This window comes from Mesoplodon bidens (genome assembly GCF_964165515.1).
Source record: "Mesoplodon bidens genome assembly, chromosome: 4".
In the NCBI taxonomy this organism is placed as follows: Eukaryota; Metazoa; Chordata; class Mammalia; order Artiodactyla; family Ziphiidae; genus Mesoplodon; species Mesoplodon bidens.
In genome coordinates, this window is record NC_138160.1 from 138,077,483 (window position 1) to 138,099,116 (window position 21,634).

The 21,634-nt window shown below is 48.2% G+C and overlaps 1 protein-coding gene across 7 annotated transcripts in view; it reads right to left on the bottom strand.

Annotated features, from left to right (window-relative positions):
• BRD4 (bromodomain containing 4) overlaps positions 1–21,634 on the bottom strand; it is an 82,774-nt gene that overhangs the window by 27,602 nt on the left and 33,538 nt on the right. For 5 of the 7 annotated variants that reach the window (XM_081230653.1, XM_081230655.1, XM_081230656.1 and 2 more), the window contains exons 2-5: positions 7,946–8,049; positions 6,523–6,841; positions 2,662–2,799; positions 1,395–1,530 (exon numbers count right to left, since the gene is read on the bottom strand). In XM_081230653.1, coding sequence (XP_081086779.1) covers positions 1,395–1,530; positions 2,662–2,799; positions 6,523–6,807 — 559 coding nt within the window. In that variant the 5' untranslated portion in view covers positions 6,808–6,841; positions 7,946–8,049. Of the gene's footprint in view, positions 1–1,394; positions 1,531–2,661; positions 2,800–4,924; positions 4,997–6,522; positions 6,842–7,945; positions 8,050–21,634 lie in introns of those variants that run through there. The other 2 variants (XM_081230657.1, XM_081230658.1) reach the window with 2 other exon arrangements.

The following is a 21,634-nucleotide window of genomic DNA, read 5'->3' on the forward strand; positions in this document are numbered from 1 at the left end:
ACTTCCTGGGGTGTCCTGGCTCCAAGTCCTGACTTGGGGACTCGGGCACAGAGACCCCTTCACGAGCATGAAGGCTTGAGCCAAAGGAACAGGAAACACACGGTGAGAGTCAGCACCAGGACAGTGACAGCAAAAAAAAATGCTCCTTGGTGCTTTCAGGCAGAGCTGTCCTCATTCCCAGAAACACTGCCTTCTGAGTAAGCATTTCTGGCAGGGGGCCGGAATCGGCAGCCCTGGCCAAGGTTTCTGAAAATTGGCTACCCCCACCTCTCTGAATCACAGGGGGAGGCTGGACGGCTGCTGTCCTTCATGACCGGCTCAGACTGCCTCCCTGCAGTTGTGTGGGTGAGCCGAAACACAGGAGGCCCTACAACCACCCCATGTAAAGACCAAACCCCTTGTCCCAGGCAGGATACTGGACGCCTCTGGGCAGGTTCCATGGCTAAGGGGTGACCCTCAAGACCAGCTCTCCTTGGCTACCCCTCAGCACTGCAGGGGATCTAGCCAACTCCCTCTGCTCCCATGAAGCCACTACTTCCACGTGGGATAGGAAGTCACGTGAAAGCCCACTCCTTAGAGAAGCAAACAACTCACAGCACAGGCTACCTTGCAAACATCACCTTTCTGCAGCACGGAGCTGCGGATGGCAAGACGCAGAAGGCAGCTATTTAAACTTTTCCTAGACAGAAACATTTCATGAGTAGGCTACTCCCTACCAGCTGGCCTTCGGAATCCTGTGTCAGGCTGGGGGGCAGGGGTAGGTGCTAAGATAGACAAAGAGGGCTTGACTTCAGAAGACTATCAAATAGCAGACATGGCTCCAACACAAGTGTATTAATAAATAATTCAAATAACAAACCTTAAGGCTCTAGGACTGGAGTATTAATTAAAACTGCCCTTGATCAGGTTAATTTATCTAAAATGAAAAACAAAGACTGACTATAGCACTGGTGGGATGAAGAATTCAAATAATTTAAAAATGCTTTGAGAAAGTTATACTTGCTTTTTAACTGAAGTCCATCAAAAAAAATGTTAAAAAAAGGCTAGGCCCAATTTTTTCTACTTTGCTGGAGGGTCACATGGTCATATGACCTTCTGGGCTGGTTCCCCTGATGAACCTGGCCTCACCATACCCAAACAGCAACAAGGCAGGGAGTGTATAATACAGTTGTCTTCCCACCACTCCCAGTCTCCCAGTGAAATTGGAGAAGGCTGGCAAAGACTAGGGAGAAATAAAGCCAATTTCCCTGCTTTACTGTTCCCCAGTATATCCCCAAAGCGGCTCACTGGGGCTTGCGGAAATGCCCATTTCACACTGCTTTATGGGTCCCCACTTTGCCACAGGCTATTTCAGTGTGAAGCTAATAGTGTTGGGGACACGGAAGGTACCCTACCTGCTTCTTTCCTCCCACGTCCTCTTCCTTTTGCCTGGACTATCATGATCTCAGTTTCTTCAGTGGGCAGTTCGTTGATTTTTTGCAAGAAGAGCTTCTCCAGAGCTTCTGCCATTAAGACTATGTCATCTCCAGGCTAAAAGAAGAGACACATGGGGTGAGGGTTGGAAAGCCCTCCCCACCTTTCTAGACAGAACAAGAGCTCCCCACCTTATGCCCCAAAGTGTGGAGCATCATATTCAGGGTCCTTCCCCAATCTAAACCCCGAAGGGCCAAAACACAGCTATCCTACCTGGCATCATGGAAGCTTCATACGCCTGCAGGTCTGCTGCCTCTCTAGTCTTTTAACCTCTGGCTTGAGAAACCATCCCAAGGCCTTAAGGATCTATCAAGCACTGCCAATCACACACAGGCCCCCCCGCCTTGCACTAGAGCCTCCTTCGACATAATGCAACTTCACTAGAATTATGTGAATTACACAGGATTTCTTGCCACTGATACATGAGCAGGGCTCCAATAATGTTCCCTAGTATATTCCCAAAGCAGCTCACTGGGGCTTGGGGAAATGCCTACTTCACACTGCCTTATGGGTCCCCACTCTGCCACATGCTGTTCCCACTCAGCTCTAAATGGAGAACCTCATCTGTCCACATTTCCCTTAAAGCTAGTGGTGAGAGCTGAGACTTTAAACAAATGATCTGGCTTCAAGGCACAATCGAGCTGAATGGTTTGGCTACTGGGTTAAGTGATATTTATGTCTACATGTAAGACCCTGCAAGGGGACACTTGATTCTATGGCCATTAGCTGTCAATGGTCATGTCCAGAGTTCCAGATGCGGCGGGTGGGCCCCACTGTACCCTCTCTCACATTTTCCGTTTCTGTTTGAGCACACCTTTGTACAACTATATCTTGGTAGGCTCCTTCCTGACAATTTGTGTCATCCAAACAGACTTCTTAATGCGTCGTCACTGTCCTTTTCACACCTTCTCTACTAGACATGCTCAAGAACCAAAGTCCCAAGGGTATCAGAAGCACATGCTTCCAGCTAATGAGGACAGCTTGGAGACACGACCAAAATGTTTTTGGCCTCAAAAGAAACACACCCAGTCACAGGCAAAACCAGCGGTCCCATTCACCTCTGTCGCCAATGGTCTCCTCTTGTTGGACTCTGATCCCACCTGCACCCAGCACCCCTGCCCAATGGGTTCCAGACACGCCCACCTCCTCCTTTACCTTCTCCTTTCTCCATCAGCCCCCACATCTCACCTTGTTGTAGATGTAACAATTTGTAAACATAGTGTTGAAGTCCTGGATACATTCCTGAGCATTCCAGTAATAGTTGTTTTCCAAGCGCTTCTTTATTGTTCCCATATCCATAGGTGTTTTAATGATCTTATAGTAATCCTGGAGAGCAGAGAGAGCAAAAGGCCAGTGTCACCTCTGCAGCCATGCAGTACTCACAGGTAGGCCTGTGGATGTCACTCCAGGTCACTCTACAGACATGCAGACCTAAGCTCTTCCATGATATCAGTGAGCCATCTCATGGGGACCCCAAGATAAAGTGGATCAGGGAAGGATTACTAAAAGCTGGGTGGCAATTTAGAGAAAAAATGTGCAAGTTTGCCAACTGTCCTGTCTGGGAACAGGCTAGGCTGTCTTTACTGAGATCTATGTTTTCCTCTATTTTTTTTGATGTTAAAATATCCTTTCATTTTTAGTAAGTAATGCGGAAAGCATACAACCGGTTCTTATCTGGTAAAATAATCCATGGTAATTTCTACTTTCTCCCTGCTTCAAATTTTCCACATCAATAAAATGCAAAATCCTACAGAACCAGCATTCAAGCCCACCCATAACAACTGGATCCCTTGCTTCCTGTCACACTAAAGAACCAAGGAGCAAAAGCCTCTACCTTCAGTTCATCGCACTTCCATTTCTTTTACCTGCACAGTCTACCACTAAGGATCCACTAGTATCTGGATACAGTTCAACAACTAACCAGGTTAAGTGCCAGATGAGAAATCAAATGGATAGCCCTCACAATCCTTAGTAAAAACAAAACAAAAAGCACCACACAACGCCCCCCTTGCCCCCTGCCCCCCGACCTCCCACCCGGCAGCAGACCCACTCCTCAAACCTTCGGATCTTACTCTACAAGTGCTGAACAGAAGAAGCCAGATGGCAGGTGTAGATGTCCTAAAGCCCTTCTAATCAAACTCTTTTCTACCATCATAACTTTTTCTAAATCTAAACCTATTCTAAAACCAAATGCTTATTTTTAAAATCAACCACAGGAGGAATTTGGGGACAGATCAGACAGTGCCCAGGTTTCCAGGTGGAAGGACCACAGAGAGCCAGGCAAGAAGGGGGACCTGCATACAGCCAGCCGGCCCCACAGAGAACCACATTCTCTGAAGCTCCCACAATTAGACTCAGGTGAAGTTATCAGAACCAAGTCCAAGAGGAAGCCTGACAGCAGAGGGGCAGACCTATGCTTTAGCAAGCACCGAGGTCCTGCCCAGGAACAGTGGTGGACAATACTGAAAAGGTGAGCAAGCGGTGTGAGGTTCTGAGTTGCTCTGACACCCATGAGAAAGGAACAGAAGCCACTGGCATAACACATAGGGCTGGCGAAGATCACTGCCCTGCCCAGCCTCAAGGGGTGACTGAACCAGACTTTCTACGTTACATTTGCTCTGACCACCTTTCCCAAGAGAACCAAGTCCAAATATATCTGCCCCAGGGGAAATTTAGATTTTATTCCACGGCCAAAGGTCTACTTAGAATGGTGTCAGGTGCTTGAATTGGCCTCAGTGTGTCAAAAGTGGTTCAAGGCCCAACAGGATAGTGGTTGAGGACAGAGCAGGAAGGAGGAGGTGAGACGATGACAAAAGAGGATGGGGGCTGAGAAGACTGAAAGGGAGACGGGTTTAGGGGCATGACAATCCAATTGTACATGTGTTCTGAATTAAAGAGGCACAAGCATTCTAATAAGAAGCCCAGCAAGGAACAGGGGCCAAAACACAGGTAAAGATCTAGAAGGCATCAGAAAACAGGAAAAGAATGAACCCTTTTTTGAGGTGGCCCTATTAATATTTCCCAGAGAAGGGGGTGTCCCTGGAAAACTGGGCATTAGTATGACATTGCTCCCAACCAAACAGCCCTGCCCCACCCCTCAGGGTTAGCCCCTAGCTCTCCCACCTCTCTTCTTCCTACATCAGAGCTGCTGAGGGTGACATCTAGTCACACTGTGGCCCCTGGGGAGCCTGGCCTCCACTTCAGAGAATGACCTCAAACTCCCAAACCCCTTGGCCTAACAGACTACCCACCCGTGTCTGTCCTGCTGGCTGGGATGCTGCCTTCTCAGGATCGCAAGCCCCCCAGTTCCCCTTAGTTTTCACCCTCTCAGCTCTCCTTGCCTCTGCACCCTCTGCATCTTCCTGTAACAAACCAACCCCTCCTCCGTCTGGCCCTGCCGCTCTTTCCCTTCAAAGCCAAGTTTCTTGAAATGATGGCTTCACATCCTCACCTTCTTATTCACACCGTCGCGAATCTGGTTTCTACTTCTGCGTCACATCTTCCTAAGGTCACCAATGCCCTCCTAAAGGCCAACAGTAGGGTCAGGTTGGAATCCTCATCTGTTTGACCTCCCTATAGTCTCTGACGTAGAAACTTGGGGGGCTGCTCTCTGCGGGTGATTCTCCTGGCCTCCCGCCTCCCTCCAGTGCTATAAGAGCTGTGGGCCCCCCTTGGATTCCAACCCCCAGCTCCTTCTCTCCCCATTCTTTGCATTTGCTCTGGGAAGGTCACCTCATCTGCGGACCCTGCAGGGCCCAGCCCATTAGCCCAGCTGGAAACTGGTACAGCAAGCTCTCCCAAGAGCCTCCCCCCAGTGATGGGCTCGCTGCCTCTACTCCTGATTGTGGTCAATGATGAGAGTGACCTCTGAAGTGCAGATTTGGTGAGGACCCTTCTTTCGTTCCCATGCCCTTTACTCAGTTGGTTCGTGACCCAGACCCGCAGCTCCCCCACTCCCGACTCTTCCCCTGAGTGCATATGATGGGTATTCAATGGACAGATAGTACCGGCCAGCTGTTACAGATACAGCAACTTTCAAGCAAGGAGAAGGTCACACTGGTGTGTCCCTCCTTCTTGAAACCAGACGCCTGGCAGAGGCTGAGGATCCTATACCCATGCAGCTCTAACTTGTAAACCCACGTCTGGGTCAACTGCCAACAATCATCTAATTCCAATTCCCTCGCCCAGGTCAGTGTGTGGGATTTGGCAAACAGCAGAGGGCAATTTAAAGACAATTAGTCCTTGATGCTTCGAAGAAAGGGAAAAAATTAACACATTTATCCTGTTTGCTCCCGAGGTTCAGTTAAAAGATACAAGTTGAGTTTCCAGAACCATTTGGTAGGAATGTGGGCAAATGGAAAGCTCTCAAAGGAAAAAGGAGAGGAACAGGGGTACAAAAGAACAAAGGCGAGTGCAGTGTGGCCACAACAAGGCGGGCAGGTGTGAGGGGGTGTGCAGAGGCAGCCAGAGGCAAAGCTGCACCCATACTCCCTCTCTCCATCCAGGCCACCTCCATGTACTTGGCTCCCTGGGAGTTATTCTACTACCTTTCCCTGCCCTGTGCTCTGGGTGATGATGACAACACCAGTACGAGAAGAGGTACTGCAGCAAGCCAGTCCCTCTCACAAGTTGACCAACCACGTCTGCTGAACCTACTGGGCCAAGCGAGCCGACCACATCTGAGGAGCGAGGGCCCAGACAACCAAGTGACCCCACTTCAGCCCCCCATGGAATTGAAAGGCAAGCTGCAAGCAGCCCTCTACCCGTTTCAACATCTCTACAGAATATTGCCCAGAATGCTAGTATCAAAGAAACCAGTTATTATTTAGGCCAATGAGCACGTTTTCTCTACTTCCCCACTTCCATTCATCAGGACTGCTGAAACCACTCAGACAAGGGCCTCGTGGGTGCTGGAGTTCAGAGCTGGACCCCGCGCTTTTCACAATGACTCCAAAGGCATCTCCACCCTCCCGTAAGTCCACCCTCACCAGGAGCAACACAGGAGGAGACCTGAGGACGGCAGCCCCGGACCCTGCCCAAGTTACTCACAGGGAGGTTTAGCTTGACGGCATCCACAGGCTGCTGGAAAGGCCACGCAAACTGGTGTTTCCATAGTGTCTTGAGCACCACTTTGAGCAGATATTGCAGTTGGTTGGTCTGCCTCTTGGGCTTGTTAGGGTTGGAAGTCTCCGGGGGAGGGGGGTTGGTGCTGGCTGTGTTGGCTTGCTGGGGTTGGGCCTGGGCCTGCGTTGTAGACATTTGGGTAGTTTCTAGTCCATCCCCCATTACTGGCAGATTTCTCAATCTCGTCCCAGGGCCGCTCTCCGCAGACATGCTACTGATCCCATCACATTCTTCACTGGGCACTCTACAAGGGAAGAGAAAAGCTACCATCAGAGACCAGGCAGCAGATGGGTGCCACTCACAATGACACATCTCCCAGGGCTGTGGCCTCCGAAGGCTGAGCTCCTCTGGTGAAGACTGATCAGGTTGGCTGGGGAGACACTCCATGCACTGACTAAAAGGGCCCCAGTGAGTGTGCTCCTCAAAGATTCACCATCCAGTAGGGAAGAGAGATCAGGTACCAACTCCGAGGGCCGGGACATGGAGTCTAGAATCAACCAGGAGCTGGAAGGGTCTGTGGGAGCTATGGAGTTCACAGGAAGTGGGTACAATATGCGACAAACCAAGTTTTCACATCTGAGAGTTTTTACAGGACACTGTGTATGAGAGAGGATGATTTGCAAGCCCCAAATCATGTCATTTTCATTAAAATTCTTACTTGTATTTGTGGCTCATGAAGCATCTAGCCAAGTGAGTAATTCCACTTGGTGAGTGGGGGCCAGGCAGGACGGAGCAGGAAGGCCAGGCTGCCCACTCCTGACTAGCCCACACAGTCCACTGCTGAGTGCTCACACTTATGAAGAACGTTTTCTTGGTAACTTAAATAATGTATGTTTGCTGATTACAGAAATACCACGAGGTAACTGTGGTAACATAAAAATGAATCCATACTTGACCTACTGTTCTATCAACCAGCTTTTCAAAGCTTATTTATAAAGGTGTAGAGGGGCACCTCCTGTGATCCGCTAGGGGCTTGGGGGTGGCACATGAGCGTCCCCCCTCCATCAGTGCCTTATTAGCACTCTGTCCTGTGCACTGCCCTCAACAACGCCTGCTTTAAGACACACCATGAGCATCGCTGCAAGGGCGACTTTGTGCACCTGTCCAGTTATTCTAACAGGACAACCACAGGGCAGTGGGTTCATGTTTTTAATGTCAAACTGTCCCTCAGAAACACACTAACCCAGTGGTCCCCAACCTTTTTGGCACCAGGGACCGGTTTCGTGGAAGACAATTTTTCCACAAAGGCGGGGTGGGGGTGGGGGTGGGGGCTGGGGATATGGTTCAGGTGGTAATGTGAGAGATGGGGAGAAACAGATGAAGCTTCACTCGCTGGCCCGCCGCTCACCTCTTGCTGTGCAGCTCGGTTCCTAACAGCCCGCGGACCGATGATGGGGGTTGGGGACCCCTGCACTAACTCACCCCTTACTCAGAATGCCGAGTTTCTTCACTCTATTAATGAAAAGAAACATCTGTTCAAAAGTACTGATCATCTGCATTTTTTGTGCACTATTTTTCCTACACCTTTCTGAGAGCAAGAAAAAGGAATGATCAGTCCCTGGAGGAAGAAAGACTGAAAGTAAGCTAGGAGCTGCCTGCATGTAATGAGCAACACCAGTAATAAACCTAGGAGTTCAGTGAGGGTAAGAAAACCTCTGTGGCTGAGGAAGTCAGGCAAGGGCTTAGGAAAAGAGGGAAGATTTTTAGGACCACAGGAGCTGGTAGGCAGAGGGCACAAGAAAAAACACAGCAAGCTGGCTGGCTCTGTCACAGCTTTCTTTCTGGAACACACTTAGCACATACTAGGCGCTCTAGTTGCTGATAAATTACTTTATAATTCAGTCCAAGTGTAATCTGAAACAAGGTTCTCACAGTGGTTTCTGTAAATGCAGTTCCAGCAAATTACCGAATTTTAAAGCACAAGGGGAGAACTTGCTATGTAAAAGCAACTCAGTGGTGAGTTCATCATGGGGGGCTGTGGAGAGCTGGACCTCTTGGCCCGAGGCCTGACAAAACGGACATGGCCAAGGAGATCGCTTTCCTTCCAGGGTGCTCTGGTTGATTACAGGTCTAGCTATCAAATGGCCAGAGAAAACACATGAAGAGAGTGCTGCCCTAAGGAAAAGGCTGCCGCAGGGCGGGAACCTGTGCGGGAGCAGCCCATGGCCACTGCATGCAAGACTCTGGATCTTAGCAACTGTCCAATGCTGGAGGAAGGGCGTGTTACAGCAGTGCCAGTTAGGTGTCTTGATGTGATCTTGCATCTGATGCTAAACTTAACTATTTAATGATGTCCAACTGCTTTCAAGATGCCAGCAAGAATTTAGAGTTTACGCCCTCCCAGGTAACTCCCAAGACCCAAGAGGAAAGGGACAGCTCCTATGACAACTTCTAAGTTCTCTACACGGAGAACACCAGCCCAGGAAGAACACTTACAGGAAGGAGGGTTTGCAGGTGCAAAGCCGATCCCTAGCTAGAGATGGGGAAGGGACACCCAAAGCTAAAACCAGATGGGCATCTGGCATAAGAATGTGATGGGGACTGGAGGTGGAGACTGGCTGGCCAGCAGGCCGTGAAAGCATCCCCAAAGCCAAGAGTACAGTGTGCTAGGAGTTCAGGACCACGAAGGGACATTTCCCTAAGCAACTTAATTTGATAATGGGCTAATGAAACTTTGCAATAGCACAACAAGCTCGAAGGAGCATTGTGGACTACAATAGTTTCCAAAGGCAGACATGACTGGATAGGCCTGCTTCAGGCTCTGGGGATACAAGGCACTTTCCTTTTCCCATCAGGGGTACTTCTGGTACAAGTATGGCCAGAACTAAGGGCCACGTGGTCCTGGGAAGAAGTGTCATGCAATGAATCAAGGTGGGACAGTGGGGATGGAGGTGCTACTGGTGGGAGGGAGGTACATGAAGTGCACCTGGCTGGGAGCTTGGAAAAGACACGGTGGATCCTGGAGCTCGACTTAAGTAAACATACCCCAAAGAAAGCAGGATGAGGCCACATACAGATCCAGGGAGAGGGAGCATCCAAAGGCTGGGATAAGGTGTAGAATCATCAGAAAGGGCTTGCTCAGAGAAGAGAACAGAGGGAAGAGAGAACAAGGGGCTGGGCTGAATCACTCGACACTGAGTGTAATGTGGAAGGGAGGAATCTGGCTGAGAGCATGTCACTGCTGACCTAAGGCAGGATGTGAGGGTAGCCTAAGGAGGCAAGAGAAGGAGGCAGTACCTGGAAGCTGCGTTCGGCTGTGCATGGAGCTTTGCAGACAAAAAGCATGCCTTCATTCCTAAAGTGACTGGGCAAGGAAGAAAGAAAAGATTTCTCCAAGTTCTGAGGTTTAGTTGATAAAGAGTGGGACCTCAATCTCAGAGAAGCAGGGTCTATATAGCCACCTGCAGAGTGACATGCTAGGGCTCAGGTGGGGCCATGGGAGGGTTCACAGAACCGTGTCCCTGAAGCCATCAGGGGAGCACAGACTGCCTTTAGGTAGATGGCATTTAATTACTTACTCCCCTCTTTTCATTTCTTTTTATTCTCATTCCAGCATTGACAAGGAAAGTCCCTGTTTGTGCCAGTGTGAAAGGTTGTGCTCAGAGGTGTCAGCAGACGATACTATTATTTGGATGGAATTTAACATCATTTGTTTTTTTTTGTTTTTGTTTTTGTTTTTTTTTGCGGTAGGCGGGCCTCTCACTGTTGTGGCCTCTCCCCTTGCAGAGCACAGGCTCCGGATGCGCAGGCTCAGCAGCCATGGCTCACGGGCCTAGCCGCTCTGCGGCATGTGGGATCTTCCCAGACCGCGGCACGAACCCGTGTCCCCTGCATCGGCAGGCGGACTCTCAACCACTGCGCCACCAGGGAAGCCCCATCATTTGTTTTGTTCTCGTGGTTTTTAATTTTACTGATATCCATGTGTGGCTCCTGATTTAGTTTCCTTTCAAAGTAAAGGTACTATAAACAAAACAGTAAACTCATTAAAAAAAAAAAAAAAAAAAAAAAAAAAGAAAAAAACCCCCAGTTAAGGATGCAAGCATCAAGACAGGGAAAGTCAAGGATAAAGTGGGAGTGATGAGGGCAGCCTGGCCTGTGGCCTTACTCTGTGACCCTCTCCAGAGGAGAGCCAGCCAAGACTTACTGCAGATTCCAGGTGGGGAAGCCAGTGGGCTAGGAGAATTTGTAGAAAACTGCTGGAAGGAGGGAGGATGGAGAGGCATCCACAAGATGGCAGAGACTATGGAGCTCCCCCCCGTCACAAACCCTCCATAGGTAAGTGGATGGGGATGATCATTTATTGGGCAACAACAGAAACTGGGGTTTGGGGCTAGTAAGACAGAAGGGGGAGACGGTGGCCACAAATGAGACACAGAAAGATACAGGATATGCTGAGTGCTTGGACACAAGTATTGACAGGGGGGCAGCACCACAAAGAAGGAAATGTGTCACTGGGGTTTAAGGACACCTGGAGTCGTTTGGGAGAGGGGTTTTCATGCAACAGGATCAACATGTCCAGAGGACCAAAAGGGGATGAATGTAACTCTGGCCCCGTCAGGAAGGGAGTCTTGGATGTGCTGGAGAAGCAAGCATGGGAGGGAGGGTGGCATTAAGTGAGGATCTCATTAAGTGAGGATCAAGAATGATGTGCAGTTTGGTTTCCACTATTAGAGCTCTCCTAGAAAGCAGCTCAGGAATTACACAGCCAAGCATGTGCCAGGTGAGCTATGGCACACAAAGGACAGGAGCAGCCCCACCCTGAAGGAGACGTTCTGGCCCTAGGACAGTGGAGCTCTGTCAGCCACAAGGACGCAGGTTGCTGGGAGGAGGGAGGGGGGCGAGACAAGCCCATCCCACCAGGAGGAAGCAGCCCCATAAATTTTCCATTAAGTAATGACATTCTGGAACTCTTCAAGCAGTGTCCCCGAGGCAAGATGAAATCAAGGTAAATGACTTCTGGAGCTTCTGGGCTGGGCTGTGCCTGTTCTCTCTCCAAATGGACTCTCAGCAAAGCCAAAGGATGGAGGACTCTGGACACAATCACTTTCCTTCACCTTCAAGCCAGGCCCACATGGGCCCTTGAGCCAAGAAAGCTGAATTTTCTGCTCAAAAAATGAACAGACCTTTTTCTACAGAAAATCTGACCCTTTAACTTTGTCTTATCTCTGCTTTAAATCACTACCTCTACCACAGAGGCTAAAACACCCTTTTTAGCCTGCCAGCTCACATCTGACAGTGATATTTAAATCCTCACAACTCTGAGATTGCTTCTAGCCTCATCCTCACTTTAAAGATAAGGAAACCAGGGCACATAGAAGTAACTTACCCAGGAAGTGGAAAGATAGGCCACTTCTATTATGGGCTGCTGTGGCCCATAATTTGACACGATTCCTGGGAAGTTTCAGTTGAGCTTTGAGAAATCCCCATTTGTGAGCTGAACATGCACCCCCAGGAGCGTCCAATGTAAACAGCCAGGGTGGGTTGGCCCATCTTAAGTAACATGAAAAACTAAGCACAAGACCCCACATAATTGTAACAACTGAGATCAATTTATAAGGAAAAAAAATGCTGGAGATTGCCAGCTCAAATGAGAAGGCATGATAACGTGTTTGACAGATGAGATGGGATCCATAAATATATCAAAGTTTTTGTCTTACGACGCTCTGAGGACAACCAATGACAGGTGACACCCATGGCCCCGATGTGAGGGATCATGAAATACGACAACTGAGCCATGGGGATAATCATGGGATGCTTTGGACTCCTGTTCTGTACCCACTTGGGGCCCAGGCAGGACTCGCACCTCAAGAAACCACACCCAGACAGTCAGTCTGTAGCTTGCAGCTAAGCCCTCTCAGGACTGTGGGCAAGTAAACTCCTTGGGAAACTTTAAGAAGTCATTCATGCATATTGCAGCAAAACACCAGAATCTCTAGTCTGCTGTGGGCCAAGAAAGAGAGGCACTGGTGAGCAGCACTATGTGAGAGCCAGGACGACTCTTCTAAGGCACAGATCCAACCTTGGGTAAATTCTTCCCACAGTGGTCGCCTCTACCTCTGTCCCAGCCCCTAGCATCAATACTCCGAACAACATGGTGGCCACAATGGGCACCTTCTCTGTCACCTTCGTGCCTTTCATTTGCTGTACCTGGTGCTTCCCTGATCTCTGTCTAGTGACTCTGATGGGCAGCCCCACAGACACACACCTGGGAGCCCAAGGGCAGGGCCATCTTTACTTTACTCTTGTCCTTTCAGTACATAGCAAGTACTCAGTGAACGACTCAGGGGCTACAGTGACCACACATGATTGTCACCCTGGGGCTTCTAGCTCAATTTCAAAGCTCTGGAAAAGGAAATCAGCTCACAATCTCAAACAGAAAATTGCTCAGCCAATGTATCTCATCTGAGCTACATGCCAGGCTTAGGGACTCTGCAGTCGACATGATGTTCTCTGAGTGATTAAGCAATACCTGGGTGAGTATTGTGAAAAAGAATGGCAGGGTTGCTGTGGCCATGGACAGAGAGGGTGTGCACTCCCCTGTGGTGGGTAAGGCAGAGAGGGACAAGGCTTGTGATGGACAGGGGAAGGCACAACTGATGCAATAACACAGGCACAGGTCTGGAGGCAGGAGAGATACCAGTGCATATGAAGAGCTGAAAGGAGGAAAGGCAGGATGGGACAGTGCAAGGGCCATGTGACCATGCTGGGCTTTTGTTCTTCACAAGTCCCAGACTGTGGGGTAGGGAATAGTAGTTCACCTTCAACCATACCTGCACACAGCAGCACGTTGTTTACAGATGCAAAAGATGGAATGCATGGGGACAGGGTAAATCAATGAGGGGGCACGCAGGGTGCTCTCTGTGTGCTCTCAGTCCTACAGGAAATGAATGGCTCTCAGCACCATGGCCCAATGGGGAAAGGAGGCTGAAAACTCAAACTTATAAATCTATCTGCAGACATGGAGGAATTAATTGGATTCTCATGACAAAGTATACCGTCTTCAACCAATTCAATCAAAGTTTTACATCTGAAAGATCCAAATACGCTGTTCCCTCTCTGTTTTCACACTGATCTGTGGTCGAGGTGGGAGCCAGCAGGTACTGTGTTGAGATAGTTGAAGGTCAAAGGACAGGAAGAGAATTTCACCTATTGTTTCCAACCCAAAGAAGGCTGCATGACCCAACTGTGTGTCTAATTTCTGGATCTACTCCCAACAGGTATCTTACAACATATTCCCAGTTTAGAGGAATAAGAAGAAAAAGATGAAGAGACATTAGATGGTCAGTGTCCTGGTTCCCAAACTGAGTGTTGAAGCACCAAAGGGTGTGTCACAGTAACTCAGAGAGGCACTGTAGGAACCAGTAGCACAAGGTAATTCATAATGTTAGACTGCACCATATTCCTTTCGACAATATCGTATCTTACAAAGCCTGAATTTAGGTTGCTGTGATAAAAAGCAAATATAGTTGGCCCTTTGTGTCTGCCGATTCAACAAACAGCAGATCAAAAATATTTGGGGGGAAACATTCTAGAAAGTTCCAAAAAGCAAAACTTGAATTTGCTGTGCACTGGCAACTATTTACATAGAGTTTACACTGTGTTTACAATTATTTACATAATGCTTACATTGTATTAGGTATAAGTAACCTAGAGATGATTTAAAGTACAGGACAGAGGACATGCAAACACCATGCCATTAAAAAAAAAATTTTTTTTTTACTGGAGTATAGCTGATTACAATGTTGTGTTAGTTTCTGCTGTACAGCAAAGTGAATCAGTTATACATATACATACATCCACTCTTTTTTAGATTCTTTTCCCATATAGGCCATTACAAAGTACTGAGTAGAATTCCCTGTGCTATACAACAGGTCCTTATTAGCTATCTATATTATACATAGTAGTGTGTATATATGTCAATCCCAATCTCCCAATTTATCCCTCCCCTCCCCTTTCACCACTGGTAACCGTAAGTTTGTTTTCTACACCTGTGACTCTTTCTGTTTTGTAAGTTCATTTGTATCATTTTCTTAGATTCCACATATAGGCAACATGTGTCTTTCTCTGTCTGACTTACTTCACTTAATATAAATCTCTAGGTCCATCCACATTGCTGCAATATAAGGGACTCGAACACCTGCGGATTTGGGTGCCTAGCAGTGTGTGTGTGTTATGTGTCCCAGAACTAATCCCCCACTGATACCAAGGGACGACTGTACCATGTAAAAACCAACGTGGGATAGGAAATGTGGGTGGCAGGTGTCTAAGGTTCTGGTTCTAAGGTTTGAGGAGTTGTGCGGTACCCAACAGGCACACACATTCCATAAGGAACTGGCTGTAGTAATGCAAGAATATCATATTTTCCCCTTCAATTTATGTGCCCTCCCCTCCAAAACAGATATACCATTGTTGGGACATTAGTATTTATTTAGTTGTTTGTATCTAACTACCTAATAAACAAAATTGTTAGGTATTTCCTTTGGCCTAAGATCATGATGAAAAAATTGAGATGCTAACGATGCTGTGAACCAAGAAAGTTTGGGAACCTCTGGGTGGGCTAATGAAAATAAAAATGTCAGTTCTTTTCCTATGTTTATAGACCCCTGATTAAGCACTCCTGCTTTCAAGGATATTGTTTGCTATCATTCCAACTCATCTAAGGACAGGTAGTATTTAGCAGCCAACACAATTGCAATGTTTTTCATATTTCAACAGAAACTCGTTCCTGGAGATTCAGAGGCGGGACAGACATGGGGTAGGCTTGGGTCTAGGCTTCTGAAAGCAAGCAACAGAGGAAAAGAGAAAGGCTGATTCCTGGAGATTCGGTTCCAGTTCTGTCCATTGTGAGAGGCTGACAGTTACACTCTGTACTTGTAGTTCCACCTTAACTCCTGGTGTCCCAGAGGGCCCACGAAGCCCAGTGACCCCACCTTGACTCTGTCCTGTCTATTCACTCACCTCCATCCTAAAGTGATACAGCACGCCGGGAGCAAGATGCAAGGGAAGGCAGGAACAGTGCAAGTTAACTGGAAAGCTTCATGAACTCTCCCATGAAATACAGGGACCATACTCAGCAGAGCTTTATGCAAGCTACCAACACACACATCTGTGCTAGGGCCTAGAAAAGCTCGCCAGTAGGTAACTGCTGCTTCCTGGGCTGATGTCCTGAACTGAGCACTTATTTAATCCTCACAGCAAGCCTACATGGGAGGTGGTGGCATCATCACCTTCATCTTCATCCTCCTGGCAACAAAGGGACAGAGTGGGTGGTGGCCTGGCCTGCAGAAGGCCACCTGGGGCTGTGTGTCTCCTAAGTGCTCTGCTCCACCGCTGCCTCTGCTCACCAAGCCCCGGGGCAAAGGCCTAGCCAACTGCTGGGCCCAGAGGGTCTGTTGTTTGGCTAAGGGCACCCCAACTCCATGTCCTGGCACGTATTAATCAACAGACTTTCCCTCTCTGCAGAAGCAGCTGAAGGTCACATGACCCTCAAGCAAGTTCCAAAGAATTTCACCCCCGCAAACAAATCAAAGTCAAGATAATTCTCGCAGCACCTGGCCATCTGTGACTTGGCCCACATCATGGGTGAAATCAGCGGTACACTTCCCTGCTGATGCCATGGAGAGGGAGGGGTCAAGGAGTGGAGACCAAATTATTTATGCTTCCCAAGCAGTAAATGGTCAGAGTGGCTATGGCTTGAATTTGTTTCATGCCAAGAAAAATGCTGGCCAATGCCAGCTGACCCCAGTCTCTCAAGAAATTACAAGTTCACAGTAGCATTCACCCTTCAGACAAAGGAGGAACCCTGCAAGGTTCACTGCAAGGTTTTCTTATAAAGAATCACTTGAGAGGCAAGAGCAAGAGTCTAACCATGGACAGAGAAGGGGATGGGAGACCCTGACTTTGGTAAAAACCTGGCAATTTCTCAATACTAGTCAATGTGCAGTAAATCTTATCCTGTGCTAGGAACATCTTCCTTGAAATGTTAGTTACACTGGCTATGGAACACTAATATCAAAAGGTATGTTTCCTCCTGGTCCCAGAGCAGAAGCTACTTCCCATTCACAGTGAAGGCCCGTTCCACAGTGTGATCTGTGTCAGAAGGGAAGCATAAACAGGATTACTTTTCCATCTGACTGGCTCAGGCGGCTGCTGAGAACAGTGCTCGTGTCATCAGCCAGACTGACGTGTCTGGAGCCTGGCCAGTGGCTGTGTGCTGAGGCAGCTCTTAGAAGCTTAATCCTCCTTCATGCAGCTTGTACATGCCCCGCCCCCTACCCCCTGGGCTTGCCAAGCGGGGCCACATCACCTCAAACTCAAGCTGGCAGCTGCCTTGAACCAGGCGACCCAAAGTGGAGATGAGCTAGCCTTCCTGCTAAGGGTGTGTAGACATACTCTAGCTCTCTGTCCCCCACTGGAGGGAACCAGGCCCACAAGGACCTTGCAGCCAGGAAGACCAGGAGCCAGACCCCAGCAGGCCACAAACCCCATCAATGAGAATTCCAGTCCCTTTGCTTTAGAAACCAATCAGCAGGCACATTAAATTAGGGGCAGTGAAAGTTTTGCACCATCTTTTCCCTATGAAAGTTGCCAGCAGCTGGAGGTACAGTAAAAGGTTCCATCGTGACACACGGCTTACGTCATGGTGTTGATGGTTAAATCTGGGCAGACAATGTGTGAATTTAAAATGTTCCTGAGATGGGCATGCAGTTAAAAAGAAAGCAAAACTTTGATATGGAGAAGATCAAAACTACTAAAACAGCAAGGGGAGGCTAATTTTTCCTACAAAGGGCCAGACAGTAAATATACTCAGCTGTGCAAGACATACAGTCTTTACAATTCCTTGTTCTACTGTTGTTGTATCATGAAAGCAGCCTCCTAACAATCTTTAGACGAATAGCTATGGCCGTGTGCTCATAAAATTCAGATTGGCCCACAGGCCTCAGTTTGCAACCCATTCCATAGATTTCTAGACTTTGCGTCAAGGTGAGGGAAATGTAGGTGACAAAATGCTACATTAGAAAAGCAAAATGCACAATACAGATGAAATTAGGTAAAGATGTACAAGTGGGTGAGTACGTGAAACCATAAAATGAAGTGGGATATGGTGGTTGGTCTGTGGACCACTACACCTATTTACATTTAAAAACCAACCAACTGGGGCTTCCCTGGTGGCACAGTGGTTGAGATTCCGCCTGACAATGCAGGGGACACGGGTTTGACCCCTGCTCTGGGAAGATCCCACATGCCGCAGAGCAACTAAGCCCATGCGCCACATCTACTGAGCCTGTGCTCTAGAGCCCGTGAGCCACAACTACTGAGCCCATGTGCCACAACTACTGAAGCCCACGTGCCTAGAGCCCATGCTCCACAACGAGAGAATCCACCGCAATGAGAAGCCTGTGCACTGCAACAAAGAGTAGCCCCTGCTTGCTGCAACTAGAGAAAGCCTGCGCGCAGCAAAGAAGACCCAACACAGCCAAGAATAAATAAATTAAATAAATTTTAAAAAACCACCACCAACAAAAAACAATCAACTAACAATCTGCCCCCTTTCACAAGCCCCCACTGACCTCTCTGTTAGTGTGATCTTTTGATCTGTCTGCCTCTTTACCTGGTGAGCTGGCCTCCAGGCACTGCTTCTCAAAGCAGGCTTGACCTGCCCAAGTCTCCAAGTTAGAGGCTGGAAGACTGACGGAAATAACAGTGCCATTAATTCAAACTCTGCATTCCCACTGACCTAGGTCTCAGGTTGTGCCCTTCATAGGTAAGGTAAGACTGACATTTTCTTCTGGTTGCCTCTTGTAAAGTTATTACTCCTACTTCTCTGTCTGCCATTACTTTTAAACCTTTTATTTTTAAGTGATTTTGTCTTCCAAAGGAGCTGTTCTGGTGTAACACTGAGATTAACCTACACTACAATGAGAAATGCCAACAAAACAGGCTGTTATTTCATGTAGAAAGATCCTGCTTTGAGAGGTGGACTCCAATATGGCCACAGAGTCATGCAGATTGCAAAGCCAAGGCAGGCAGTGAGGCGAGGCACTTCCTCTGCCTACATGACAGTTCCCCAGTAGGAAGGAAGCATAGGTAATGATGGAGAACAGAAGAATCTGCAAGGAAGCAAGAATGGGAGATGGTGTTCCCTTTGCAAAAGATAAAGTACTGAAGTGAAGAAAATGTCTAAGAGTGAGAAACTAGGATTAACGAAACAAGGCTCAAAGTACAGTCTTGGGTGGCCTGGGTGTAGATCAGAAAGCTTTTGAGAGTGACATCACATTGGTTCTCTGGAACCCTCCCATTTCCAACAAAAGGATAAAATCCAAGCTCATGGTCCTTATGAATGTAATTTAAAACTAGTACAAAAAAAACCAACTATGGTGTTTTCTAGCACACCAAACACCAGGGAAACATGTTAGTGCTGACCTCCAAGCAAGTGGTCAAAGTCAAGCTGTTTGGGAATTTGAGAGGCAAAGAGGAAGGTAAATGAAGTGCAGACGATGAACAATCTCCAAGAGCCAATGGGGAGCACCACATGGGTGAGAAGCAGTTTACTGTCTGTGGCTGAAATGTTCCAGAACATGCCAGCTCACAGGCACACAGTTAGTCCTGCTATGTTTAAGTGGAAACAACATAAAACTGATGAATAGACCCATGAGTGGGAAAGGTGACATTCCAACCAACTTTCCTACAATTTCATTCCCTGGGAAGCAACCTCCATGAGTATGCAAGGCTAACAGGGTGGGAGATAACCCCACAAGAGCACATCATGTCTCTAAGCTTCTCTTCAAAGCAGCAGAATGGTAGCTGAGAGGCAGACTCAAGACTACACTTACTGGGGGAAAAAGGGGCCCAGGAAGATGGCTAACACAAGAGCTTCCACAGACACCATTATCCTGACATCCAAGTGACACTTCAGCCTTGACCACCAAGACTCCTCACTGAGAGGGAAGGCCAAATCAGCCCCTCAAAGGCCAAGAGGAGACATGGAGACACACCAAGGAGCCAGGAACAGACACATCTATCAAGGACAAGGGCACACACTGACTCAGAGTTTAGAGATGCAGGAGAGCCCAGTTACCTTGACGAAGAGCTAATGCTTATGGGTGACCTCTTCTTTAATGATATTACCCTCTGACCTTCACTGTGAAGCTGAATTTTAAAAGAAAGATCTGAGAAAAAGAAGGGTACATCTGTCATTATCAGGCACTCTCAAGAGGTGGCTCCAGCTAAGATGAGTTTTCCTCTTACCTTGCCTCACCTTTCATCAGGTACAGAACCCAAATAACAATGAGAGCTGACAGTGTCTAAACTAGACATGCACTGCCAAGGTTACAGCAAAGGCTGGTGCTCTAACAGTCAAGCAGCCCCAGGGAAACAGGCCCAGTGTCCCTGGCTTCCACACACCATTGACTTCCAGACAGGTGCTTCTCCTCTCAGGTAAGGGCAAGCCACCTCCATGCACTGCAAGGAGGTCTCTGCCCTCAGCAAACATTCAATGTTTACTTTTGCCCTCAGGATCTACCCATGTCAGTTTCAGACGGATGTGTGGATTTAAATAACAACCTCCTCTAGATCTCAGTAACTTTCAGAGTGCAAAGAAGCCAATCAGGGACAAAACTCACACTACTTCAGATGAGAACAGCTAGGGAAGCAAAGAACTTGACAGGGATCTGTTTCTTTGTGAAAACTAATGTTTCTGCTTGCCATTAATTCCACCTAACTCCCACTGAAGTAAATGATCCACAGAGGTCAAGTGCCCCAACTCTGACACAGACAGGAAAGTGGATACAGGTGCTAAAGAGAAAAGGTCGAACACCACAAAGCATGTTTGATCTCTAAGGCAGGGGGTGGGGGTGGGGTGCCTCCATTCCCCCATCCCAAGCCTCCAGCCACTCTGCTCTGGGCAGCTGGGCCTTGCCGCAGGCAGTGGCCATTGGCAAAGCCAGCCCTAGGTGCTGTGCTCCAGGGGACCTCAGCTGCAGCAGAATTTCACAGACTCAGATTCTGCACAGCCCGAGTTTACTCCTTGGCAGACATTGTCAGGTCAGCTTGTCCTCAGCATCCACTTAAGAAAATAAGAGTTGCTCACTGGTGAGGAGCTCTCAGCCCATCAGAAACCAAAACCCCTGCCCCAGTACACAGACTATCACACTCCCAATGAACCTGCAGCATTTCCTGGAACTCCTTGCCGCTTTTTTATTAAAATCAGGAATAACACTTAAGGGTGTGGAACTAACGTTCATCACACATGAAGCTTCAAACCAAGGTCTAGTGCACAGAATGACTGAATAAAAAAATGAAAATGTGTGCACACACACATCTCAGTGAAAAAGCCACCTGCACTCACTGGGTTTAGTTAACTGGTTTGCAAGCCGTGCATGGGGAAAGCTGGAGACCCACAATGCTAGGCAGCTTGAGGTCCATGGCCCTTCCCTACCTCTCCACATAATTCTCTGGCATTCTATGAGTTCTTCTAGACTCAATGCCTGGCGTGTCTCACCCAGCAGAGAGCAGAGCTGAACTGGGCTGGTGCCCCCACTACCCTCTCTGGGGTCTCAATGTTCTCCCACCAATGATTCCCATATCTCTGTGCTGCTTGGGACCTGGGGCAAAGAGCTACACAGAAGAGGAGCAGAGAAGTCTTCTCCTCCCATGTAACCAGTAACACAGATGTATCGCCATGTTCCTCCCACCCCCCAGAAGCCTTACGCAGATGAGAGATGCATCTGGGCCCCTTCCCTCCACCAGTCTAACACTTAGTGGAGAAGCAAAGGCTTCAAGAGGTGTGCCCAGCGTCAAGGGCTCAGAGGGCCCCAGGCCTTATTAGGACAGGACAGAAATGAGAAAGAGAATCCAGCTAAGAATTCACCAAAAAACAATAGGGCCCAAAGTCTTCAGTAGCCTAGAAAAGCAAGTCAGAGGAGGACCTGGTGGAGGGTGGCAATGCAGGCTGCTGCACAGAGGAAGAGATCCTTCACACTTGTACTGTATCTACATGTGCCTGACAGAAATAAATGTGATCACTCAAGCAAGTTAA